Source organism: Gloeophyllum trabeum (genome assembly GCF_000344685.1).
Source record: "Gloeophyllum trabeum ATCC 11539 unplaced genomic scaffold GLOTRscaffold_00011, whole genome shotgun sequence".
NCBI classification, from domain to species: Eukaryota; Fungi; Basidiomycota; class Agaricomycetes; order Gloeophyllales; family Gloeophyllaceae; genus Gloeophyllum; species Gloeophyllum trabeum.
In genome coordinates this window covers 821,873-836,588 of record NW_006920420.1, presented here as the reverse complement: position 1 = coordinate 836,588, position 14,716 = coordinate 821,873, and the positions used below count along the sequence as shown (strand labels likewise).

Sequence of the window (14,716 nt, the reverse complement as noted above, 5' to 3'; positions counted from 1 at the left end):
ACAGTCGCGACTTGCGCGTTTGTGGTTTGTACCAAGCCACGACCCAGCTCCTTTCCTTTCACTCTTTGGCAGCCTACGAGAACAATCCGGCAGATAAAGGAAGGCACCACATTAGGTGTACAAGACAGAGATAGTGCTTTCTTCAATCGCACCGCCCGTAATGGCGTCCATATCTCTGTCAAAATCCGAGAAGTCATATATTCAGACGTCCCTGCTCTCTACACCGCCCTTGCGAGGGGACGGTCGTTCGCTACTCGATTACCGGACCATCGCCCTAGAGACGGGCATAGCACCCCTCGCAAACGGGAGTGCCCGCCTGAACATCGGCAAGCCAACCCACGAAGGTGGAGGCGGGACAGAAGTCCTCGGCGCGGTCAAGCTTGAAGTCGAGGATGTGGAGAACGGCGATGGGGTAGACGGTGGGCGCATCGTGTGCTCAGTTTCATGGTCAGCGCAGCTTGCAATCACGGTTCCCTAGCTAAGGATGTATTATACGTCTGATACTGAAACTGAATGGTTCCAAGATAGCTCTCCCGCCGCGTACCCGCACCTCTCGTCCAACGCCCTGGATGACCTGTCGTACGACATGACGACCCTCCTCAACCAAACGCTCTCGCACCCGTCCCTGCACCCGCCCAACCTCTGTATCCTACCGAAGAAAAAATCGTGGTGTTTGAACCTGGATGTCATCGTGCTGTCCGACTCTGGTAATGTATACGATGCGCTTTTCATGGCTGCAAGAGCTGCGTTATGGGACACGAAAGTGCCCATAACAAGAGCTGTAGAGTATCAGGCGAAGAGAGGGGGCAAGAACCCTCAGGAGAACACGGATGTAGATATGGATACAGAGACGGAGCAGCAGAGCGGTTTCGATACGAGGCACATCTCGCGTGCTGTCGATTTCGAGCTGCCGGATTACTGGGATGAAGGCGAGACGTTGGCTGGGCAAGATTTATGGCCCGTTTGCGTTACACTCAACATCGTGCGTGCTAGATCTCGAAACTGTGATGGATGATGCTGAACGGAAGTTGAGCAGATGCCACCAACGTATTATCTCGATGCGACCCCTCAAGAAGAAGCATCAACGCCATTGCGACTCTTACTAGCAATGTCCTTTCCCAAGTCTGCATCGTCAAGGCTACAAGCGACACGTTTGCTGGGACCCGGGGAAATTGAATTATCGCAAATCAAAAGGTTGATTCAGGTGCGCTACCCTATGCATATTTGCGTGGTCTTTCACTGAGTTGATCTTCATTTTCTCGGTTCACATGTCTAGGAAGGAGAGAAGCATGGGAGAGAGTTGTACTCGGCACTAGAAGCTAAACTGAGGGAAGAGGATGTTAGGCGTAATCAAAAAGCAAGAGACAAGTTTGTTCTACGGTAATGCATTACCCTTTCTGCGACAAAACATATATTAGGTCATACCGGCGAATGTCCTGCCGTTTGATTTCTTGTCGGCTTGTACTGCTGCAATGGCTTCCATTGGTCTAGCTCGTTCAATGGTCGGCTGACGACGGTCCGCGTCTCTCTCTCTATAGCATTCATACCAGGCACTCCGCTCTCAGCAGGACGGCATGACCAGGTCCTGCCGGAGCTTGTCGGATCGCTATTGGCTGATATTAGGCGGGTTGTCGGTGTATCCTGAATTGATCTTGGAGCGCCGTCGCCTCGGATGGACCTCGGATAAACGACGCCCTACCGGACCGCCCAACCTGTCTTCCCCTAGTATACTCCTGACCACCGCTAAGTTATATAAGGGCTCTACATGAGGTCAGGGACTCCCTTGGATTTGCCGTCTAATATTCCACCGTCCTCTAGTCCAGAATGTCGTATATCAAGGTCTCCGGAACGAAGCTTGTTGACGGGAACGGGAAGGAGATCATTCTCCGGGGTGCTGGCTTGGGCGGATGGATGAAGTGAGTTCTTGATCAACATAGAAGGACGGACCGCCCTCATATATGGCGGCACGATGCAGTATGGAGAACTTCATCACAGGTTAGTAGATCACCGGCGCTGCGCAGTCCTTCATAACTGTGCATTGTGAAGGATACCCTGGCTGTGAATACCAGATCCGGGAGGCGTTAGCAGAAGTAGTGGGGAAAGAGAAGTCAGAGTTCTTCTTCGACCGAGTCAGTATCACAAGCCCAAACGTTGATATGTTATGCTCACTACGCCGTGTAGTTTCTTGAATACTTCTTCCAAGATGAAGATGCGAAATTCTTCAAGAGCCTTGGCCTGAATTGCATTCGCATTGCGTTCAATTACAGACATTTTGAGGGTTAGTCACGCATTCCAAGCTTGCAATCGTCGCTTCACCTTGATTATTCGTAGATGATATGAACCCTCGAGTCCTCAAGCCAGAGGGCTTCAAGCACCTCGACCGCGTGATCGACGCATGTGCTAAGCACGGGATCTACACCATTCTTGACCTTCACGCTGTCCCTGGCGGACAAAACACGGACTGGCACTCTGACCATGGTACGCACATCGCGAACTTCTGGAAACACAAAGATTTCCAGGATCGCGTCGTCTGGCTATGGGAAGAGTTGGCGAAACATTATGTTGGGAACACGTGGATCGCTGGGTATAACCCGCTAAACGAGCCTACGGACCCTACGCAAACCACGCTGATTCAGTTCTATAACCGCATCTACAAGGCCATCCGAGACATTGACCCTTATCATGCTCTTTTTCTCGACGGTAACACGTTCGCGTCGGATTTTTCTCACTTTGGTGATGCATGCAAGAATTGGGAAAACACTGCTTACTCGATTCATGACTACTCCCTCTTCGGCTTCCCCGCCTCTCCAGAGCCCTACGTGAGCAATGATACTCAGAGGCGTAGGTTAAGGCGCAGCTACGAGAAGAAGCGCGAGTGGATGGACCAACGGGGTCTCTGTGTGTGGAACGGCGAGTGGGGCCCTGTATATGCCCGAAGAGAGTACGAGGGCGATCGGATGGATGCGATCAACGAGGAGAGGTACAGGGTCCTCAAGGATCAGCTCGATATCTATAACAAGGTGAGTCATCGAGCATGTTAGGCAGAAGCATGTTGCTTGACGTCAAGAACAGGATCGCTTGAGCTGGTCGATTTGGCTTTACAAAGACATCGGCTTTCAGGGCATGGTGTACGTCTCCCGCGAGACTCCGTACATGCAGTTGTTCAAGGACTTCCTGGCGAAGAAGCACCGGCTGGCCATTGACGCCTGGGGCGCGGATGACACGCACGTACGGAACGTGTACCAGCCGCTTATCGATCACCTCAAGCGTGAGGTGAAGCCGGAGCACCAGAACCTCTACCCCTTCCCGGTCTGGAAGCTTGAGGACCGTGTCGGCCGGCTGGCAAGGTGCATCCTTGTTGCGGAGTACCTGGTGAAAGAATGGGCGGAGCATTTCAGAGGCATGGACGAGAAGGAGCTGGACAAGGTAGCCAAGAGTTTCGCGTTTGAGAACTGTTTGCAGAGGGAGGGGTTAAACAGAATCCTGACCGAAAATGCCACCCTGGTAAAAGAAGCATAGAAGAAGTCCCAGTGGAGATTTGACTATCTTGCATGTGGACTACTGTAATGTATTTGTACCTGGAGGACTAAGTTCAGTCTTATCAGAGTTCCGCTCAAGATCCTCCAAAGCTAGGTACCCAGGCGGATCTGGTTCGCGTGGCGGAAAGCTTCGGAACTACACAAGGTCACATATCTACGACAAAGGCCAGGCGGCATCCAGTATGAGAATGAAGGCGTGGCTTAACATAGCATCAGCCTGAGAGCAATATCAGAGTCAGAGGACTTCGATTGCGCACGTCTTGCCGACAGTGTCCCGGGATCTTCCACTTGCGAAGACTATCGACGCGGATTGATCCTTGCTGCTGGGACGCTGTAGTGGGGTTTACACTCGATAACTGTGGCATTTCACAGTAGAGATACATCATGCATATGACATTCTTTGAATGCAAGTCAGGTCAAATACACCAGAGAAACAGACATATTGGGCATCACCACTTTGGATATCGTGCCTTATGACTACTCCATCGAGCACAGCATTATATTCCGTGCAGGTCGGGGGTACCTGAGGGAACGGAGCGAACAGTGGAGTCGCAGTACTGTATAAGCTAGTGTTGCTCCTATGAGCTGCAGGCACGATCTCAGGTACTCTCGTAGCATCCCTGTACCACTGCTTGGCACTCCCATGAATGAAAAGACACCTAACAACGAAGCAAGTGCTGTGGAGCTGAAGAGCCTGCTGAAGAAAACAAGTGTCTTCCGCTCCGCGAACGACGCATATGTATGCCGCGATCTTACCAGGACGGTAATCTACAGGAGCAGACTCGTCACCCACGGACTCGTCAGAGATGCCTATGGCGGTGTTGCACACAGTAGTCCAACTCCAGAGCACCGTGGTGCCGCCTCTGGTGACTGCGACGGAACCGGACTCAATGTCATGATTACTCGAGACAGCAGGAGACGGGAGAGCATATCAGCAGCGTTTAATTGGGATCGATATTGTGCACTCAAACCTCTTTGCCTGGCCTTGGGCAAAAGCGAGGTTCGATCCTCTCGGAAACGAGCAAGGCAATGGTCGATCCCTGGCTCATTGATCCGTGAGCAGTAATCTGTGCCAAGTGTATAATAAAAGCATTCGCCCTGGCGTCTATCACAGGCCTCAGTAACCTCAGCGACCAATCCAAGACAGAGAAATAGCGGGAGGTTGTGATCCATTGCTCGACCAGGGAATGTGTCTGAGGCATGGACAGGACATCGGTAAGTTATTACACCGTTCGGTATCGGCTAGCACATATCCGAGACTGAGCGACACGGTTGGGAGTGCATCGTAGGTTCTTCCCACTCGAGCGGGGATTTCTGAGTTCCCGAGCGGCTAAGGTGGGCGCCATCGGCGACTGACCTACCACCACCGGACAAGCCATCTCGGTCGACCAGAGTTAAAGACAAATCCGCCAGCTGCTATCACGCGAGCGTAGTGGTCGATAGCCCCATATAGCGCTAATGCCCTCCCCGAGCCTGGGACTAAAGCAGACGGCTTCTACAGCAAGCCGATGAAGAACGTTATCCACCTTCAGACCTTCTAGATAGAGCGTGATAGTCCGCAGAACAGGCCGAATAAGCTACCGCAAGCAGATTAGACCGCAGCACTGATTCGTCCGAGTGACCGAATCTTATCGCCAACGCTAGGACACATTCGCCGACTGCGCTGACTAACCAGGTCAATGAGGGCAGCCTCTGCGGCGGATACTGGCCGCTCGAAGTGAGTCCAGTCGCTGGGCTCGTCGATGTGTCGGTTATTCAAGACGCCTAGAAGAGAGTGAAAGAGGAGTTCCGTCTGCCATACCGTACTATTACCGCGGGTCCAGCCAGCAGTGGGTGAGGTCTCTGGGCACGAGGGGAATAGCCAGTGACCGCGTAGGGTCTGGGTTGTACTCAGAGATCCATAGGAACACAAGGACAAGTCATGCTCGTCATCCAGCGGTGGGCCACGGCGCGAAATTTGAAAAAGGTCTTCCAGAATATGAGGAACGGCTCTCCTCGACTTGCGCCAGGCTGCGAAAATAAATCATATGAGCAAGGTCGGAACCCATTCTTGAGCTAGGGAAATGGGGCCTAAATCAAGTGTGGTAGGCTGACCCCATATTCTTGGCCTATCGCTTCAAAACTTGAGACGAAGTGAGATCCAGACGATCACGGTCAACCCTGCGTGGCTCAAATGACGCGATCGATGTCGTGGTGCAAGGAAATACCCTAAAATTGCTGGGTCGACAGTCAGCGAAGGGAAGACAGCAAAAACACAGTACGTGATACTCGATGTCGCCACGCATTAAGTTCGGGAGGCTTGCAACGAGAACCGATCATATGCGCCCTCAAAGACTATTTGGAGAATGCAAATCGTCGACGAAGCGTAATGATCCACATATGGGACTTGGAAATCGCCAATATGCGAAGCGCGTTCGCACGGGAAGGCAATGAAAGTAAGGCGGCTGCAGATTCAAGAGATCTAGTTCCAGCCACGCAAGCCTCATTTACTAGAGATTGCGTATCGCATGTGGTCAGGATAAGCGAATCTGGGCCGTGGCGAGTCGATGGATGTTTCAATGTTGCCCTAGAGCAACGAACTAGCTATAGGGCAGCTACGACAGTTATCTGATTTTGTGCGCGGTCCCTAACGCGATATATGACGCACTAGCAGTCACCGCTGATCTCACGACATTGACCTGGGAAGGCAATAGGGGATTCTTCAGGCTCTGTCCAGATTTTGGGCAGGTTCAGGAGCGACCAGTTATCATGTACCGTCGAAGTTTTGGCCGCGGTTTGTTTGTCCACTAAGTACTAGTAGCCGGGCACCCTATGTGCCCTGTCTTGCAGAGCGGCAATTAACGCAATTCTATCACTCCCCATCAGCTTCACCGAACTACCTCGCGGCAGAACCGCGCTGATAATCCCATAAGTACATACCACGCGCGCCCACGAAGCCACAGGGTGGCCCCGTCAAAAAGGATATTGTCCCTGCAACGGTTTTCGCGGAACCGGGGAATATTATTTTCGGAAAAGATAACTTGGCGAGAAGCAAGCTAGGAAGATATGCAGTCCCGAGAGTACGCCAGAGGCTCAGGAGCGGAGCCATGCGTACCTTCATTGCAACAGCCTAGAAAGTAAGCCGAGCTACAAGACTGTCACGCAAAAAAAACCGCAGTAGACTTGATCTTGTACCTATAAAACTTACGACCATGTCCCGATTGAGGTCGGCGTCTGCTCAAGCCGGTGCAAGGTGTCTACTAGCTGAGTCCCGAACGACGTCCGGCACATGGAGCGCCAGTCGGTATGCAGGCAATTCAACAGCAGCGCGACCCGTGGGAACGGAGTACACGAAGGACCGACAATTTACGTTGCGGATGCTTTGATCCTCCTCAACATGGCCAGTGCCCATCCCGGCTCCTGCATCCAGATTCAGAGAGTTGGATCTTCCCCAGGCGCACCTCGGTCAAATGCACCTTCTACGCTACTTTCACCGAGAGTATCGTATTTTTCCATTACGGTGTGAGACTTCTGAAAGAAGTCTGTCAGCTGGGATCAACCGTACAAATGTGAAGGGGACACATATATAACCACCCCGGGAGGTTTCCTATAGCCCAGGAACCCATCCAGCCACAAGTCCAGCCCTCAGTTCGACCCTGAGATGCATCCGACTCAGTATCGCAGACGTCTCTTCTTGGACGTATGTCGTGTCTTTATCGTGCCCGCTGTATTGCTGTCCTTTGGCTTGCAAGTTTCTGGGATTCGTCTTGGCTTGCTTAACTTGCCTTGTCACATTTTTTTCGTCTTTATCTGGGCTTACATCAGGTGCCTGTACTCAGACTGGCTGCAATCTCGAGATGCAAGACGTCTTGGCGCCAAACCCATCCCGCGCGTAGTCGGGAAGTTGCCAGGAAACATCGACGTGCTGTACAAAATGATGAAGGCCTTCAAGACGGCTTACATTTTGGACGTATACCTAGCACTGTTTGAAGAATACCAATGCACCACTTTGAATACCCGTATACTCTGGGTCGACCAGGTAAGACAAGTAGACCTCATGGGACTCGTTCCTTCACACGGAATCTTAGTGGTTTCCTAGAGACCTTCTGTATTGCCCTCTACTTGCTGATACTTTACTATAGATCATCACTATGGACGAGGAACATTCCAAGTTCGTCATAGCAACTGGCTTCCACCACTTCTGGCGTGGCAAGCTCCAGAAAGAACGAATGTAAGTGCAATCTCCCGTCGCAGCCTGCAGCGCGCAGATTTGACTGTACGCCAGGGAAACATTCTTGGGCAATGGTATCTTCAACCGCGATGACGAGGTAAGCAAGTCAGCCCGCTCGAACCCCGAATATCGCTGTACTCACGATTCTATTGGCAGATGTGGAAAATGGTATATGACCTTCTTCTGGAAACTGCCCTCCGTAGCGCTGATTTCATTTCCAGCATCGCAGCATGGCTCGCCCATTCTTCGCTCGGGAACGTATTTCCGATTTCGAACTCTATGAGAAACATGCACAACGACTTCTTTCCGTGGTGACATCCTCTGCGTCAGCTAATGTCGCGTGCGACGTGCAGGATCTATACTCAAGGTTCACGATGGATTCGGCTTCCGAATTCCTCTTTGGGGAGAACTTCGATACCCTGTCAGGTTCTCGCCCGGAGCCGGGCAAGGCGACGCTGGGCGCTAAAGGCTCGGCGGTAGACGACGACTTTGGCACCTTCGCCCAGGCCTTCGAAGAGTGCCAACAAATCATCACCACTCGCGCCCGATTAGGATACACCTGGCCTCTGCATGAATTCTGGGAGGATAAGACTCTCCGGTCAGTCCAAACTATCCGGCGGTGGCTGGATCCGATTGTCAAGCGCGTTCTGGATGATAAGGCTCGGATGCGGAAAGCAGGCATCCAGAGCCCGGTCGGAGAAAAGAACTTTCTGCAGCATCTGGCTGATAGCACAGATGGTGAGGTTCCTTCTGCCCATTGGCTGTAAAGTGCCGCCCTAACCCACGAGCCGGAACAACAGATCCTACTCTGATCCGGGACCAACTACTTAGTATGCTCTTGGCAGCGCGAGATACGGTTCGTAAATCTGGCACCGGCATTACCTTGCGCACGTCCATATCTCATGTTGCTTCTGTGCAGACGGCATGCCTGCTTACTTTCGTGACGTACTTCCTGGCCATGCATCCGGAGGTTACTCGGCGGCTTCGCGCCGAAGTCTTACAACACTGCGGGCCGACGGGCACTCCGACATACGAGAATATCAGGGATCTGAGATACAGTAAGGGCGCTAATTCACCATCCTTGAGCAGGATACTCAATGACGATCAGTGCGTGCTGTCATCCACGAGACTCTGCGGCTCTTCCCGCCGGTACCACTCAACATTCGAGAAAGCAGAGCGACAGCTTGTGCGCTTCCCCCTTCTGATGGCACATATTCTGGCACTTTGCTGCCGACCCAGCCCCTGTATATGCCCGCGAAGACGAACATTGTTTATCTCCCCTTGCTGACGCAGCGAAACCCCGCATTGTGGGGGCCGGAGGCAGACAGTTTTGACCCGGATCGTTGGCTCCAGCCCGATCGGTTAAGCAGGTATACCGCGAACCCAATGATGTACACGCCATTTAGCGCTGGTCCGAGAGTGGTATGTCGGCCTGTAAAGTCTCCGTCGATCATCCTTCACTCACATGATCTGCTTGAATCAGTGTATTGGCCAGAACTACGCGCTTAACGAGGCCTCATATCTGCTCGTGCGACTATTGCAGCAAGTAGAACACTTCTCTATGGCCTCGGACTGCCAGCCAGAAGGGTCCTTACCACCGCCGGAATGGAAGTCTCGCAAAGGCCGCCAGACATACGAAAGAGTATGGCCGGCAGCTGCTTTGACCCTCTATGCCAAGGTGCGCATCCTATCATTCTCAGGGCATAGTTGACCCTGACCATCGACTTTGCTTTTCCGTCCAGGGCGGTCTGTGGGTCCGCTTCGGACAATCAACTCATCCGTGATGTTAGACAATAACCTAAATTATTCATTCATGACCGCAATGACGACAACCTCGAGAGGGGGTGGAGTACACATGCATCGATGCAAGTTCACGGCATGAACACGCTGTGGCCATCGGATATCGGCTTTAGCCTTGGGCGTTGATGATCTGCTGACACCACAGGCGCTGAGGGATAAATGGGGCGGAAATATCATGATTTTGAGGGACTTCTCACATACTACGTAACGAGTTCTTGATACCGCAGCAATGCGTCGGACGTTTTCCATTCTGTAGAGGTACGGTGTGCACTTGTATGATATCTGAGTCGTGATGGAGACCCTACATGAGGTCGCAACTCACATGCATGTCGAAATTTAGTGGATAAGCCAGAGTTCAAGACCAAAGACCCTCAGTATTTTCGTTTGGCAGGCTGCTTGTAAGCACAACCGGCCGTCTATGTCCTGATAAGCTGCGACCAGGATGTCAATTCCCGTGATGGTGGAACGCATCTCGGTGGATATGTTCCTGAGTGGTCAAGTCAAGTCGGACGGCCGGGCTTGCCCTCTAAACACCGATCCGAATTGTCAGTACAGGTCGATCGCCTGAAGGGGAAACCGACGCAGAGGCCACAGGAGGATCCAATAGCGAACACTGCTAGAGCAGGAAGGCTCAGATGCCAATCGGGTGGCTCCGTATTTGTTTATGCTGCAGCTGTCATTTTGACTTTGAACTGGAGTCCCGAGCTAGACGCAAGGGTATCCGGAAATTACAGCGACTGTCAAGTTGTCTCGCTGTACACTGTGTACAGTCTTATACCTTAATACTGCGGACAGCCGGCCTGGAAAATGAGTACCCGAATCAATGAACTGAATGATACCCATATCACAGACGGGAATAATGATCGCACCTCGACTCGGTCTAGAAACATGGGAGGCACCGTCGGAAGTGCGCAACACAGGTCCCAGAACTTCAGCTAGCTGTCGGGGCCATGACATTGTACTGTGGGTCATTGACACTAGTAGTGATTCCTGTGATCGATAATGTCGGCTGCAGCATACCGGAGAAGGGGACTTCACAGTCTGACTATCTCTATCACGTTGGTTATCACCCTGATCACTCTGCTCACTAGAGCCAGCATCTCTTCTATGCGAAGACGACTCAACGTACCGAGAAGATTTTGGTAACGTACTCTTTCAAGCATGACCCTTGTCAGACCGCGACTCCGCGAGCTCCCAAAGGACATGTATGAAAGATAGATCCATACTTCCCGAGAACTCAGGAATACCTTAACCGTTTCATCCATGAAGTTCAGACGGATGGAATGAGCTAATGCATAAGGCAAGCAGGGACTCTCGAGTCGTGATGCAAAACAGAAGTACAGGGGAAACATACTGTACATGCCAAATTGGGAAGGTAGCTTCCGAATGCGGGCAGTAGCAAATAGAACCAAGCAGCCACGTTTCCATGAACGTCGAAGTCTCAAAGTCCCACATCTGTTCGGGTTGGTACGGCTGTTCAAGATGGTCAGTCGACGCGTCTTTAGCTTAGACTGCTGTTATTCACGAATCTTTAGGCAGCAGCAAATGCTAGCGAACCAATCCCTGTGGAAACGGCTCATGAAGACATGATTGTACGCGTCTGCCTGCAGCTTCCAATGGTATACTGGTTTCTGACGTCTGCTGCAGCATGATGCCCAGCTGGACTACTACGGGAAACGGTTGGCCACTTGCTCATCTGACCGAACAGTGAAGGTCTTCGACATTGTGGAAGGAGAGGCTCGCAAGACCCCGGGGCACACGCTGAGGGGGTAAGTAAGTCTCGGCGGTCGTAGCAGACGCCCATTTGTTGACCTTCAGCAAGGCACACAGGACCTGTATGGCAGGTCGCATGGGGACATCCGAAATATGGCTCTATTTTGGCGTCGTGTTCTTACGATGGGAAGGTGTTGATCTGGAAGGAGCAAGCTCCTGGAGCGGGTTGGACGAAGATTAAGGAGCACACGTATCATACTGCTTCAGGTACGAGGCTTTCTATTCCACCCGGCGTCTCAGATTAAGGGTGTACTTTGTTGCCCTGTTCTAGTTAATTCCGTGTCATGGGCACCACACGAGTTGGGACCCATCCTCGCATGCGCATCCTCCGACGGCAAAATATCTGTCGTGACGTTCAAAAGTACGTCCCACCCGATTAACGACCCGATCCAGTCGCCTTTACCATCCTGCACTACCTAGATGACGGCCAATGGGACTTCGACGCCTTCAATGGCCACGCCATCGGCTGCAACGCCATCTCCTGGGCTCCGGCCGTACAGCCAGGCTCACTGATCGTGCCGCAGAATAATACGGTTCCAGGCCAGGCTCCACCCACGTTACAAACAGTCAAGCGATTCGCCAGCGCGGGCTGCGATAACCTCGTGAAGATCTGGGCGTTCAACGAGGAGTCGCATTCCTGGGTCGAGGAGGAGACACTCGAAGGCCACACTGACTGGGTTCGGGATGTCGCGTGGGCACCGAACATTGGCCTGCCGAGAAGTTATATTGCGACTGCTTCTCAGGTACGCACGGCATTTAAGTTCTGTCTTTCCAAACACTTCGCCGAATCATTACCACTCATTACAGGATAAAACTGTGTTTATTTGGACCAAAGACACTCCGACATCGCCATGGGTCAAGACGGCACTCGACCCTACGGGCGCATCTGTAACGCCGGCCTCAGCTACTCCGCCGAGGTTCCCTGACGTCGTATGGCGAGTGTCGTGGAGTCTTGCCGGGAACATCTTGGCTGTTAGCTGCGGGGACGGTAAGGTGACCCTGTGGAAAGAGAACTTGAAGGGGACGTGGGAGTGCGTGAGTGACATGACCAGCTAAGTTCGTCGGCGTCCCGTCTTTGTCGTAGGATCTTGTTGTGTAGTTAGTTTTTCTCGTCATCAGTGGTCTGTCACTAGCAGTGAAGCGAAGACGCTACCTGTTGCGTGTGCCATTTGAGGCAGCGAATATCCTGCCGTAAGGGGCTTCAGCGCATTACATCGGACACTCTTATGGGGAGAAATTAAAGTTCAAGGTCTACTGTGAGATCACCGTGTTCTCACATCTCTCTTGAACAATGTATCTTCCAAGGTGCGATCCCGGATCGTACACGTTTGATAGACAGGAAGTATCTAGTGAAAGGAATAACACGAACAGTACGTCAACACGACTACAGGCCCGAATATCTACCGCACCCAGCGAGGGAGCGACGAGACGTCCACAAAGCGGACCTGGTACTGGGAAGGCAGGGCCAGCGGGTCAGAAGGATGTTCCAGCTGTCCAGAGACTGTTGTTCAAACCTGAGGTGTAGTGTGAGACGGTAGATCGGAGAACAACAGATGAACAGCGATACCAAGCATCCCACCGCATCACTGCTCGAGGACATGCCCGGGTTTCTGGAGCCATGCTGTTTTGGTCCATTCATGACTGAGAGGCCTAAGCTGAGCTCCTGCACCCCCTCGTCCCGCGCCGAAATATTTATAGCTTGACGTGGGGCAAATTGCATCGATCTAGATAAGGTCGCTCCGGTCCCCGCAGAATTCGTCGCGTTTTCTGACGTGAATCCCAGCCGTACCAGGAGGAGGATGGCGGTAGGAAATATACCCTGCAATAGCAATTTTAGTCGATAGGCGAGGGACCATGTGAGAGCGTGAATAGAATGACTAACGACAACTTGGAAGCTGATTGAGTTGATAGTATTCGTCTAGCATGCCAATACGTTGGTATCAGACGTCCGGGGCAAGGGGTTCATCTTGGGGCCTACTCACGTAGTCATTGTATTTATTCGCTGAATCTCCGGCAAGGGCGGTGAATATCATGGACAAGAGAAGAAGCAAGGAGTAGACGGCGCCGGACTCGAGACTATATTGGTCAGTCAAAGCGGGAGTATCCATCCATGGAGAGTTAACTTACACTACCAAGATCACTCGGATATATTCCTTCCTTTGATTGCGACCAAACATTTCATTGAGTCCTCGGGTGTTCCACCATATTCTTGCACCTAACGAGTAGAGCATGAGCAGCTTGTGATGTACAGATATTTCATTGGGTACCTATCAGCACTGTCATCAACATATTCACGAGAAACGAGGCTGCAGCAAGAGCAATTTCTACGTCGGCAGAAATGTTGGCCAGCGTAAACCACAGCGGCGGCGGTGAGGGGTCGGCGAGAGCATTTGCATGTTGCATCGCTATTTGTATGGTGATTGTAACGAAGTTCACGATTCCACATCCTGCAGAAGCCTCTATCAGTATACATACAACCTAGGATGCCCGTGCAAACCAACCTGCTCCTACGATGAGGACAAGGATAGGGAGGACAACTACTGACAAGCGGCCACCCCATATCTTTCGGCACCTCCATATCTGCGAGCATACTGTTGAGAACCTACTCTTATCCTCCAAGAACACCATAGATAGCAGCTTACTAGTAAACCATCTGCAGTACACCTGATTCGGGTCAGGAATATGATTCTCCATGATTCGCGATAGAAGCCTTACACTGCAGCTGTATTGGCCAAGCTATTCAGGTCCACGAGGATGTCCTTGACGTACGCCTGCTTCACAGCAGCCGTATAATCCGATACGGGATCCGTTGTGAGGAGTGCAAGGAGGAAAAAGGAGGCCCACTGAGCTGTACAGAGTAGAAATAGGACAATATTGATCAGCACCAGGCGCTTGTGTTGCGCCTCGTTATACTGGGAGAAGAAAATGTACAGGCATCCGAGAAATATGACGGAATACACTCCTGTAAGGATCGAGTTGAGTTCCCTAGTAAGCGCGAAGTTTCCATAACTTACCGTAGAGCAAAGTGGATAGCTAGGGCAGCCGGCTCCGAGTGAATGAACAGTAATAATGGGACCTGGAGATTATCCTATACACGTACCACAGCCTGGAGGATAGTCCACTGAAAGAAATGAATAATGTGTGAATAAGTACCGCTGTCATGGACATACCTGATTGTGGGACAAACTAGGCATGTTGGACGTCTCTGAGCACTGGCAGGTATGTGAACAATTTGGATGTACCTGAGGAGCGCAAGTGATGGTCTTGTATATACAGGGTCCTCACGGAGCAATATATATTACCACTGTCATTGGGATCAAATCTATATTTTGTCAGTACCAGTTATAAAGATAACGCAGAGCGCACGGCGTGGAAACACTTGATGATACTAACA

General features: G+C 51.8%; 6 protein-coding genes across 6 annotated transcripts; 4 read left to right on the top strand and 2 right to left on the bottom strand.

Annotated features, from left to right (window-relative positions):
* The first annotated feature begins 125 nt into the window (after positions 1 to 125).
* GLOTRDRAFT_111869 (ribosomal protein S5 domain 2-like protein) lies at positions 126 to 1,488 on the top strand. The gene is made up of 4 exons (XM_007870247.1): positions 126 to 447; positions 529 to 982; positions 1,037 to 1,204; positions 1,277 to 1,488. The coding sequence occupies exons 1-4, from the start codon at positions 161 to 163 to the stop codon at positions 1,382 to 1,384; spliced, it is 1,017 nt and encodes a 338-aa protein (XP_007868438.1). The 5' UTR covers positions 126 to 160; the 3' UTR covers positions 1,385 to 1,488.
* Positions 1,489 to 1,785: 297 nt separating this feature from the next.
* On the top strand, positions 1,786 to 3,657 carry GLOTRDRAFT_79212 (glycoside hydrolase). Its single transcript, XM_007870246.1, has 6 exons — positions 1,786 to 1,916; positions 1,976 to 1,995; positions 2,047 to 2,129; positions 2,182 to 2,278; positions 2,332 to 3,020; positions 3,073 to 3,657. Exons 1-6 carry the CDS (start codon positions 1,825 to 1,827, stop codon positions 3,517 to 3,519), a joined length of 1,428 nt encoding a protein of 475 aa, XP_007868437.1. The 5' UTR covers positions 1,786 to 1,824; the 3' UTR covers positions 3,520 to 3,657.
* A 2,126-nt stretch (positions 3,658 to 5,783) lies between these two features.
* GLOTRDRAFT_111867 (uncharacterized protein) lies at positions 5,784 to 6,795 on the bottom strand. The gene is made up of 3 exons (XM_007870245.1): positions 6,459 to 6,795; positions 6,187 to 6,387; positions 5,784 to 6,133 (listed from the first exon to the last, which is right to left on the bottom strand). Exons 1-2 carry the CDS (start codon positions 6,637 to 6,639, stop codon positions 6,377 to 6,379), a joined length of 192 nt encoding a protein of 63 aa, XP_007868436.1. The 5' UTR covers positions 6,640 to 6,795; the 3' UTR covers positions 5,784 to 6,133; positions 6,187 to 6,376.
* A 384-nt stretch (positions 6,796 to 7,179) lies between these two features.
* GLOTRDRAFT_107226 (cytochrome P450 monooxygenase CYP63) lies at positions 7,180 to 9,533 on the top strand (the record flags this gene model as incomplete). Its single annotated transcript, XM_007870244.1, has 9 exons — positions 7,180 to 7,557; positions 7,661 to 7,749; positions 7,804 to 7,846; positions 7,971 to 8,487; positions 8,550 to 8,605; positions 8,669 to 8,807; positions 8,858 to 9,171; positions 9,233 to 9,427; positions 9,492 to 9,533. 9 exons carry the CDS (start codon positions 7,180 to 7,182, stop codon positions 9,531 to 9,533), a joined length of 1,773 nt encoding a protein of 590 aa, XP_007868435.1.
* A 1,472-nt stretch (positions 9,534 to 11,005) lies between these two features.
* On the top strand, positions 11,006 to 12,496 carry GLOTRDRAFT_63792 (WD40 repeat-like protein). Its single transcript, XM_007870243.1, has 7 exons — positions 11,006 to 11,034; positions 11,085 to 11,141; positions 11,197 to 11,318; positions 11,372 to 11,529; positions 11,594 to 11,683; positions 11,743 to 12,065; positions 12,130 to 12,496. Exons 1-7 carry the CDS (start codon positions 11,032 to 11,034, stop codon positions 12,376 to 12,378), a joined length of 1,002 nt encoding a protein of 333 aa, XP_007868434.1. The 5' UTR covers positions 11,006 to 11,031; the 3' UTR covers positions 12,379 to 12,496.
* A 550-nt stretch (positions 12,497 to 13,046) lies between these two features.
* On the bottom strand, positions 13,047 to 14,516 carry GLOTRDRAFT_95158 (uncharacterized protein; the record flags this gene model as incomplete). The annotated part of the gene is made up of 11 exons (XM_007870242.1): positions 13,047 to 13,141; positions 13,205 to 13,217; positions 13,305 to 13,398; positions 13,450 to 13,537; positions 13,590 to 13,769; positions 13,824 to 13,902; positions 13,965 to 13,986; positions 14,038 to 14,307; positions 14,337 to 14,398; positions 14,423 to 14,443; positions 14,493 to 14,516. 11 exons carry the CDS (start codon positions 14,514 to 14,516, stop codon positions 13,047 to 13,049), a joined length of 948 nt encoding a protein of 315 aa, XP_007868433.1.
* Between the last annotated feature and the right edge of the window lie 200 nt (positions 14,517 to 14,716).

Coding starts and splice junctions, on each gene's coding strand:
- GLOTRDRAFT_111869 (XM_007870247.1), top strand. CDS start 161: ATGGCGTCCATATCTCTGTCAAAATCCGAGAAGTCATATATTCAGACG. Junction 983..1,036: donor TTTGCGTTACACTCAACATC/GTGCGTGCTAGA, acceptor GAAGTTGAGCAG/ATGCCACCAACGTATTATCT. Junction 1,205..1,276: donor AAATCAAAAGGTTGATTCAG/GTGCGCTACCCT, acceptor TCACATGTCTAG/GAAGGAGAGAAGCATGGGAG.
- GLOTRDRAFT_79212 (XM_007870246.1), top strand. CDS start 1,825: ATGTCGTATATCAAGGTCTCCGGAACGAAGCTTGTTGACGGGAACGGG. Junction 1,917..1,975: donor GGCTTGGGCGGATGGATGAA/GTGAGTTCTTGA, acceptor GGCACGATGCAG/TATGGAGAACTTCATCACAG. Junction 3,021..3,072: donor AGCTCGATATCTATAACAAG/GTGAGTCATCGA, acceptor CGTCAAGAACAG/GATCGCTTGAGCTGGTCGAT.
- GLOTRDRAFT_111867 (XM_007870245.1), bottom strand. CDS start 6,639: ATGAAGGTACGCATGGCTCCGCTCCTGAGCCTCTGGCGTACTCTCGGG.
- GLOTRDRAFT_63792 (XM_007870243.1), top strand. Junction 11,319..11,371: donor CCGGGGCACACGCTGAGGGG/GTAAGTAAGTCT, acceptor ACCTTCAGCAAG/GCACACAGGACCTGTATGGC. Junction 11,530..11,593: donor CACGTATCATACTGCTTCAG/GTACGAGGCTTT, acceptor GCCCTGTTCTAG/TTAATTCCGTGTCATGGGCA.